Source organism: Diadema antillarum, unplaced genomic scaffold, assembly GCF_040938485.1.
Source record: "Diadema antillarum isolate AM-2024a unplaced genomic scaffold, OU_Dant_1.0 seq00000602_RagTag, whole genome shotgun sequence".
NCBI classification, from domain to species: domain Eukaryota; kingdom Metazoa; phylum Echinodermata; class Echinoidea; order Diadematoida; family Diadematidae; genus Diadema; species Diadema antillarum.
This window is the reverse complement of record NW_027271530.1, coordinates 201154-211509: the sequence shown is the minus strand read 5'-3', so window position 1 is coordinate 211509 and position 10356 is coordinate 201154. Positions and strand designations below refer to the sequence as shown.

The 10356-nt window shown below is 38.5% G+C and overlaps 1 protein-coding gene across 1 annotated transcript; it reads left to right on the top strand.

Annotated features, from left to right (window-relative positions):
* Positions 1–1197: 1197 nt before the first annotated feature.
* On the top strand, positions 1198–10152 carry LOC139735828 (limbic system-associated membrane protein-like). The gene is made up of 5 exons (XM_071646578.1): positions 1198–1385; positions 7001–7327; positions 7815–8096; positions 8860–9149; positions 10012–10152. Exons 1-5 carry the CDS (start codon positions 1325–1327, stop codon positions 10150–10152), a joined length of 1101 nt encoding a protein of 366 aa, XP_071502679.1. The 5' UTR covers positions 1198–1324.
* Positions 10153–10356: the final 204 nt, after the last annotated feature.

Here is a 10356-nt window from a genome sequence, read left to right as displayed (position 1 = left end):
GAATTTGCAATTTTTACACATTAAGACATTGCATGTTAGAGTATAGATGAAGTTGACATGCGGAAAAATAAAGTGTTCAGGTGAACTTAAGTTTATCATTATTGCTTCTGCAACAGTTTCTACGTTTATGTGTTTTTGCTTTATGTTTTCTTTTTGTATGTTGAACATGTCTGACAAACTGATTCGTTTAGGGCCTATTAAGTTTGGTCTATTATTGACATTTGATACAGTAAAAAAAAATCTTAAGAGTTTCGGCACGATGGACTCCGCAAATGAATACACCTCCACGGACAATAATACCGCATATGAGTGCAAATGGAGGTAGACGGACTTTTTTTCCGATGATGGATACAGGATCATCCAACAAGACCGACACCCACGAGTTATACAACCCACGAGCTCGACCTTGAAAAGGGGTCCGTTGGTCATTCAGCCAGCAAGTCATACAGCTCATGAGCTCAGCACCAGGCAAATAGGGCCCACTAGTCCGACACAAGGCATAAAAGACCCACGAGTCCAACACTACGAATAAAAGGCCAAGGATTCCGACACTAGGCAAAGAAGGTCTACGAATTCAACATTATAGGCAAAAAGAAATAAAAGATCCCACGAGCTCGATATTACATCGCGGGGCTTAATGTGTAGGTCTCGTTGGCCTTGTCTGATTTCTAGTGTCGGACTCGCCGGTCTTCTTTGCCTAATGTTGGACGACGTGGCCTTAGTGTAGAGCTCTGCATGACTCGTGGACCGTGTGACTCGTAGGTGTGTGACTCGTGGGCTGCACGACTCGTGGATGTAGAACTGGTGATGCATACATTGAATAAACATGCCTCCAAATACTTTTACATTCAACGTATCGTAAAGACATGATGACATTTAAGCCTCTTATGTGGCCACTCACGTACACACTTCAGGAAATCGAAACAAGGTACTATGAAACATTAATAACCACTTGAAGATGATAAAGTTTATGGCTCGTGACAGGTTTCGTAACACCAGATAATCAATTTGCAACTGAAGACACAACGTGAAAGTCAATCACGTGTGGTTATAATCATGATGCGCTTTCCTCGTATAGTCTTGTATCGCTCAGCAAATTTGAGAGGGTTTTTATTAAAGTTGAAACCAGAATACGTGAACCTAACATCAGGGGAGTTGTGAGACTGGATACATTAAATTGACTAGGAGACACTGTGCAATTCGGTTATCGTCCGATTAACTACTATACGCTTATTGAGTGTGCATTAAATATTAAATCTTTGGTGTGTAAATCACTCGCTGACAGCGCGTCCACATTATTGAGAGTGATATGAGGTGCTAGAGGATGGGTGCAATGGGAGAAAATGCGAAATTTTCAATGTATATTACAATTCTGCTGATTTCTGGTAAGTTCCTTTTGCTCAATTCTGTCATTCTCCCTATAATAAGACAGTACTGATGAATTATTTTTTATGTCTTTGCCTTATGAATAGCTGTTACAAAAATAGCTGTTAAAAAAGAAAATCATACTCTCATTCGTGATCAAATTTCCCAGCGAGGCAAATTCTAGATGGTACCGCTCAACCAGACACAATGAGATGTAACCTATAACCACATTGCGTGATTCCGCCCGTATATAACATTAATTTGCACTTCGAAAAAAAAGTTCATTATAATTGTTACTATTGTGATTTCAATTTCTTTTCTTTTTCTGTAAACCCAATAAAAGTTACTATAAGGACATTAAAGTAATGTTCTTACGAGCTTCCTTTTCCTCTGAATTAGCATGGAATCTTCTCTATTCTTTGTTAAATCATTTTACACTTGGTTCCGTAAAAAGATGATCACTCAGACTGGACAGTAAGCCTACTTCCAGCACCACCCCTCCCCCCCCCCAAAAAAAAATATAGATATATGTATATATATATATATATATATATATATATATATATAGACTGTGAGAAGGGGTATCGACCATTTACAGTACCAGTGTGTGGCCTTCATTATTTGCATTCAGTGTTCTTTTCACACTATATATATGTATATATATATATATATATATATATATATATATATACATACATATATATATATATATATATATATATATATATATATATATATATATATATATATACTTGCGACCATCAACAACCAACCAGTGTCAAAACTCCCGAATATTGGATCGGCGACTGATTGGAGAGTGGTTACGGACCAATTGTCGCCGGTTAGCCGATCATTTGCAAACTATTCATAATATTGATTGGAGACCGCCTTTCGAATTTTTTTCCATAAAAATCAACAAAATAAAACATTACACACAAGAAACATAACAACCGCGATGATGAGAGATAGGCGACTGTTCGCAGAAAGGTTTGGCAATACTCGGCAACTTGTCGGCAACTGCATGCCAACTTCATGAGCACCACTATAAATAGATCGCCGATTACTTGCTATTATTCAGTTTAAAGATTACTCCCTCTCTTTCCCTAAGTTTCAAAAGCAGACGATTATTTGTCACATACATAAAGCTACCGTCACTTCCATTCGGGTATGATCTTCAACGTCCCTTACCCTTTTCCTTCCCTTTGGTGACACTCCCTTACAAAACTTTAATCATGTCTTCAAAAAAAAAAAAAAAAAAAAAAAAAACGTTCACAAATGAATGCGTCTACATCAAACACTAACAGTAGACCTGTCTGGTATGTAGGCGCGGTACATGGACGCAGACACTCGTAAAATATATATATTATTTTTAGGAGTAGGGCTCAACTGTCATAGTCCTATATTCCCCACTTAGTAAATGTAGTCTTTGATTTGTCATCGTCAGGTTGTCTACCGTGAGTCATCACGTCAGTAGTCAATAATATCACTGGGACTAGTCCTAAAGAGGTTGGCAACCAGTCAACAATCCGTTCCCGACCATTTACGACCAAAGAAGACCAAAAAAAAGAGAACCTTTCACTGGCTAGTTTAGTCGGCAAAATGTTTCCGATGCAGCATCGAAAACTTCTAGCCGACCGGTCGCCAAACACTGACAATCATTTGCCAACGTTTAAAAAAAGTGTTTGCACCATCTGACAGCAATCCTCCCCCCCCCCCGTGATTTCAGATGTTATCGAATGGTTGGCGACACGTATACACTCATGCTTTATACCCCGTTCCCACTGCCGATCAGATCAACTCGATCAAGCGAGATCAATCCCGATCACCTATTTTTACCAGAGCAATCCCGACCAAATGCTCGATCGTCCTTCAACACGATCCCTTCCCGACCGCTATTCGATCTTGTACGATCCACACCCGACCATTCTCGACAACCACATAGATCTCTACTCGAACATCCCGATCTACACACAATCAATACACGATCGCTACACGGTCAATACTCGATTTCTACTGGACTTCTTAGACCAGCTCGACATGACACGATCTGTGTAAGATCTTGCATCGAACGGGTCGGCAGGTTCGTACAGTGATCGAGTGAAAGAAGAATTGGTTACAGTTATTCGTTTGGTTATATGAGACAATTCAGTATTTATACTTGAATACGGCATGGCCCAAAAGAGTGCTATAAAACTGACTATTAATTGCAAAAGCATGACTGAACGAAAGAAATTATTATCTTTGGTATAGGTTTTCCCGGCCAATTTCGCACTTTTGTCAGTCCATTTGATAAAAGGTTCATTCAATTTAGCGAAATCCTCGTCACTGCACATTCTTTCATTCAAAATTGCAAGCTGTTCGCTCAATTAGCATTCCGATCCATGAGATTTGCACATGTGCCTTTCGAATTCGTAAAACGGGCATTCAAATTGGCACGTGCTCTTCAGTCATTCAAATTCGCCAGCACTGGCGAAAGGGGTACTTCAGTCATCAATTTCGCGTATGGGCAGTCAAATTCCTAACATGTTCATTCAAATTAATGCCATGTTATTTCTTTTTTTGAAAAGTTGATAACATTTAGACGCATATTTCTATGTGACTTATTGTTTCATCCACGCACTGTTAAGCAGTAAAAGTATCGTATTTTTTACCATTCCTCGAGTCTGCTGTTCTGTAACGCCCCTTTTCTTTCATACATGCCATTTTGGGCCTACATGTACCAATACTATTATATAGTTTAACTTCATCTTCTTCCAGTCATGACGGCACAAGTGAGAAACAGACGTATTATAATTTTGTCAAGGGGACAGAAAAAGAATTATAGGAATATTTGATGATCATAACCTTGACTTCCTAGAACTGGCCGACACACGGAATAAAGCGCTCAACGGCGAGATAAGTTGTGGCCATGCACATGTTGCATTATCTTCAGACTTGAAGAGTCACTAAGCACATTAAAGAAAAAAAAATGTTGCCAAAATGTCTAAAATGAGTACGAAAATATGAAACGTAATGACGCTTGGAGAACAGTAACTAAGTTATAAAAAAGAAAGAACCAAACCATAAACATGCGTGCTAAATTGACAGCAAAAGATGTCAAATTGATTGCCAAAATGAATTTGAATGAACGAGAGCAGCATGTCCGTGATCACGTGACTATATAATTCTAAACTGAATGAACGAATAACGAAATGGTGCTTGTTTTACGAATTTCAATTGAAAAAGTGTTAATTAGAATGAGGCTAAAGGTAATTTGAATGCTCCAAAATGAATTTGAATGAAGAGACCATAAAATTGAACTTCCGAACATGTCATCTATGCTATATTTTGCTAAATTGAATGCAGCAATTGGGAATTGGACTGACAAAAGAGCGAAATTGGCCGGGAAAACCTATAGTTGATAGAAGAACACTTCCTATTTTGAAACCACAATTATCAATTCTCGCGCAGGCGTTTCGATTATATAGTCATTTTTCCTGAAAAAAAAAAAACGATGATAAAGACTGATCACTCTGTTTGTGAGCCACTCAAAAAGGTACCCCCCCCCCAAAAAAAAAAATGCATTCACTTGTATTCATTCATTTTATCCGTTTTTAGTAGTTACTTTTTGACGCATTCGTTATCAGTTTTTACGGCTGCACTATCGCTCAGTCAAGTAGGGTATCAGTGCCCAAAGTTACAGATTTTGTAAATCACAAATTTTCATGGAGATCAAAGCGCCTGCATAAAGATTGATTATCATTGTGTCAAATAGAATTTGAGGTGTTTTTTTCCTATTGAACAATGTAACGATTTCATTCAGTCGCTCATATCTTTTTAAATAAGAGACAGTTTTGTAGCATTCTGTCTGCCGGGACACCATGTATAATATAATAGGTTCGTTCATATTATGCATTCAATATTTGCATTGGATGTGAAGAATAGCAAATCAAAGTTTGATCTCTCGTGAAAAAAAAAAATTACACCGCCACGCTTCGTAAGTGCATTACATATAGGTGGGCTGAAATTAACTTGGTCTGAAATGAAACATAGGCCTATATGCCCATAAATGCACCATTATATAGAGTTAAAAAAATGACTGTCCTACAGCCCTATTGAGTCGTGTTATCTTTGTCATTATTGTTCTCATTATTTAAGAATGAAAAAGTGAATACAAAATATGTATGTATTCATTGATAAAGTATAAGCCCAAGAGTGTGTAAAAGGAAATACATGTATCACATTAATTTCTAAATTCATGAAGTGTGCTGATATGTGGAACAGAGTACATTATTATGAAAATTAAAACAATATTACATTTTACATTAGCAAAAATGATGAAGATCTTGGTTGTTTATTTTTTTGTCAACTCATCCCAGCCAATCGATATCAAGGTGGACTTCAAGCAATGTACATACAACTCTCAATGAAAAAAAAAGAAACATTATTAAGCGAAGCAAAAGTGTAACATCTACGTAAATAAAAGTAAAGTAAGTCACTGAGCATTTATGAATCTAAGTTACAACTACCGTTTTAACACGTCAGCGTAAGAAATAGATTTTATATCAACGTAATTAACTTCAACTTTGAAACAGACAAGCTAGCAATAGAATTCAAGAAACATTTCTCAGTTTATAACTAAAGTAAATAATCTAGAAAATTTCCTTTCACGTTACAGTCATATTGCCAGAATACCGAATTTTTCTCAATTTCAGTCGTGTTTCCTTTCTTTCTTCTGAAATTTTTGTCTGGAAAGTCTAATTCTACCGTATCTGCTCTTTAGGATTTGTTGTCTTTTCTCTCTTCGTGGCCCTTTTCTTTTCTTCAGTGGGCCAGGAGTGGCTGAAGATACTGACGATATTTAACTTTTTAACGTGATCAAGGACTGCATATATTTTCATGAACAATAAATGAGTGCTAAGAAAGTACGTCTGCACCTGCTGCAACCACTATCAAAAAGTGCTCGGTATTTGATCGAGTGCCGGTCGAAGCATGATCGAGTTTAGTCGAGTATCAATCGACAGCAGTCCTGTAGCGTTCGTGCAGCGGTCGAGTTATTCATGAAACTGATGAATCCTGGATCGAGATGATCTGAAATCAATCGTGTCGCATTCGAGTATAACTCGAGATGATCGGGAACTGAGCTCGGGGAAAAATCCGTCCCGACCACACTAGATTTCTATACGACCGATTCCCAATAAGCTCGATCTCTTCTCGATCACTACCCGAGCTGTTGGTGTTCGGGCTTCCTACTCGAATATTTTGGACATATCCAAAATTATCGTGAAGGAAGCAGGAGCGATGCCGATCAAGGTAGATCGACCCCGAATACCAATGCCGAGCGAGCCCGACCAGGCCAAAAAAGCTTGATCGGGATTGATCGAGTTGATCTGATCGGCAGTGGGAATGTACCATTAGTGAATATATTTTAGAGATTTGTAGGCCTATTCGCACAAGTTTGACCACGCAGGGCTTTCCGAATATCTATTGAATGTAATCTCACATTAAGACTGAGAATCACCTCCACATCGCTTTGACTTTGACACCTAAGACATTATTCTGTTGATTTCTTGTGACTATTCTTGATTTTGCATGACTGTCTATACAGGCCTACACCCATACTTTTATCCACCATCTTCCTCTCTCCCTTATTTAGGGGTATCGTCGTTGCAGTCCGGCTTGTTAACTAAAGATGTTGTCGCCGTACGTGTCGGAGACACGGCAGTTCTTTACTGCAATATTTCAGAACTGGGCTCGACATCGTACTCACTAGACTGGTCGCTGAATGGGAAAATGGTTGTCAGATGTGGAGCCGCTCAGTCAGTAAACTCGGAAGGACGTTTCCATCTCCGGCTTGACAGGCATCGAGCAACCAGCAGCCTGAATATTGACAGTGTATCCCCTCAGGACGAAGGACGTTACGTGTGCAAGATATACCGTGACACAAAATTAATGAGTGCTGGATCACATCTGGTCTTAATGGGTCAGTTTCGTAGTATAATGACTTAATTTACCCCATTGAATGTCATTTCATTCTGTTCAATTGCATCTACAAAGGTAAAGTTGGTAATTTTTACTGCAGAAAAAAAAAGTGTCAGATTATGCAGCAGGCAACTTTCAATTAAATTCCCTTTGTGCGTCTGATTGGTTTACTGGTATACAAACGGAGAAAAAAATGACAAGAAGAAACACGCGTTTCATTCAGTAGAATACATTTGATTAGATTAGTCGATATAGTCGAAATAGATTTACTTCAATAATGTTCTTTTTGAAGGCAATCCGATTAGTTTAATGAAAAAGGTAGGTACAGAGATATTCATTTCCAGAAAATTGAGATGACGAAATAGGCTACTTTGAACAATGATTTAAAGTCGTATTCTTGGAGAGAAAAAAAAAAGAGATCAAAATACAAAACTTCACTGTGGTCTGATTGCTTGTATAATGATCTTTGTCTCGTTCGAATTATGCAGATATATCTCCATCAGATGTAGAGTTGGTTTGGTCAAATCAGACAGAGCTGTTAGAATCATCACCGCATCAACAACTCACTGTTAACTGTTCATCTTCCGGCTACCCACTTCCCAGAGTCAGCTGGACAAAGGATGGGGCTATCGGTCCTATCGGGAGAGGTGTAGGATTTTCTGTGCTGTCATTCACAAGCGTCAATAGAAGCATATCTGGGAGATATGTTTGTCAGTCGAATAATAGTATACCACCTGTGAAAAACAAGAGTGCAGTCATCCATGTATTTTGTAAGTGGTCATGTGCATTTTGCATGTTGTACATTACATGCCATGGAAGATACATCCTTTCATGTCCAGTATAACGTGTACAGGTCGTTTCTCCCTATTCAAAGTTTATCATAGAGGGTAGTCTCTTTGTCAGTGTGGCCTTTCAATAAATTATGTCTCTGCTTTGTTGGATACGTCTTGGACAAGTTATAACTAATATAAGTGTATATGGGTGCATTGTTGTACAAAGAAATGTTAATGATTATGCCTATTATGATTACTAAAATGAAGACAATGGTGGTGACAATAGCGATAAAAGTAGCAATGTAATGTAGCATTTCTTTCTATTTTTTATTGTGGTCACTTTACTATACCGGTATACAATCTTCAGAGTTGTATACGAACAACGTTGCGCAGTCTGAATGAAATGACAGGAAAAACAAAACATAACTCGAGTTTATTTTAAAGTTGTAAGATGAACGTGCTACATGCATGTATTGGAGTTGCGTCGATAGGCAAAGAGAGGGGGGTGAGTGAGATTTGAAAGCACGAAAGAGAAATGTCGATGAATTTTACAAAGAACTGGTCGTCCACAAACAATTAAGTCGACAGAAAGCGCAAAGATAGGCTGACATAGTTATCATTTCGAGTATGGAAGTGTTTCAAGCAGAACAAGTGCATGTTTTGTTGCATATGAAATACCAGAGGAATAAACAATCTCTTTGCAATGTTGACAAATCCAAAGTGTTTTACTATGTGGCATTTGCATTGAATTTTGGAACAGATCCTCCAAACATCACGGAATTGTACGTTGTCTCGACGAACCAGACCAAAGTCGGAAACCCAAACTACATCAAATGCATCGTGGACTCCCATCCAACCGCTGATGTCAAGTGGAAATCGATGGGAAACAGCCTCATCGATGCCGATAATATGACCGATGTGTCTACAAGCCCCTTCAATAATATAATTGAGAGTAGGCTGGCTTTGGCGGGCATCGCAAATGGGGAATCCTATGCATCCAAAGAATACACATGCATGGCTACAAGCCAGTTTGGTACTGCAGAACGCAAGGTCAGATTTTCTGAAGACATACAAGGTAGGTAAAGATCTTAGTGTAAGACAACCATGAAAGTAGAGATTTCTGTCTTGTTTATTATGATTTAAAAAATAGTTCTGGTAGACAAAACATATTTTCTGTCAGGATTAGCGCTTCATATTCAAAATTCAATGAACACTGAAATATCATCCACACGAATGAAACGACCCATCCACCCAACTCGCCTTTGCATGCATGTTTTAATGTCTACCTGATGACCTATGGAATTAAAGGGGAAGGCTAGTAACTGATCAGTGGGAATCAGTGGAAATGCTGGGAGATGATTGTTCCAATCCTTATGGGATTCATTCAAGAGTTCATTGTATATCTATTGTTGTGTGAAAATGATTTGCTTCAGAATGGTCTCATATTCAAGTAATGTGCAGTTGAATGCTTCCAGGTTAGCGTCCCTGGTCAGTGACGGAGCATTAATCTGCACATTACTTGAATATGAGACCGTTCTGAAGCAAATCATTTTCACACAACAATAGATATACAATGAACTCTTGAATGAATCCCATAAGGATTGGAACAATCATCTCCCAGCATTTCCACTGATTCCCACTGATCAGTTACTAGCCTTCCCCTTTAAGACTGGAATGCCCATCGACATTCAAACTTGCGATGATTAATAAACGACACCATTTTCTTAATCCATTTGTTGTGTACATGTAGTTTTGCTTGTTTGTGCGTAGATCTATGTTGTCATGTGTGGCAAAGCTGTTTAAACATTGAATAGCATCGATTTTCGTGTAAAAAATAAAAGACAGCAGCTAAACACGTAAACAAAGTCGTACAAGAACGAAACGATGATTCACTGATTTTTAATTGTTTAAGGTACAACCGCAGCCGTTATACATCCAACCGCAGCCGTTATACATCCAACCGCAGCCGTTATACATCCATCAGCAACACTGCATTCTACAACACCGTCTGGTCACACCGAAGCAACCAAAGAGGCTGAAGCCAAAGGGATGATGCGGTTACTTCTGATTGGCTGCGCAGCATTGTCCTTCTTCGTGCTTTCTCTCGCAGTCGCTTGTACAGTGGCATGGAAAATCTACAAAAGGTGAATCATCTCGCAGAAGATATATATATATTTTTTTATTTCACTTTGCCAGTGGGTCAATAAAGTGCCGACTAAAAGCATGATGTCATTATCAACCTTCCAGCAAAATAACA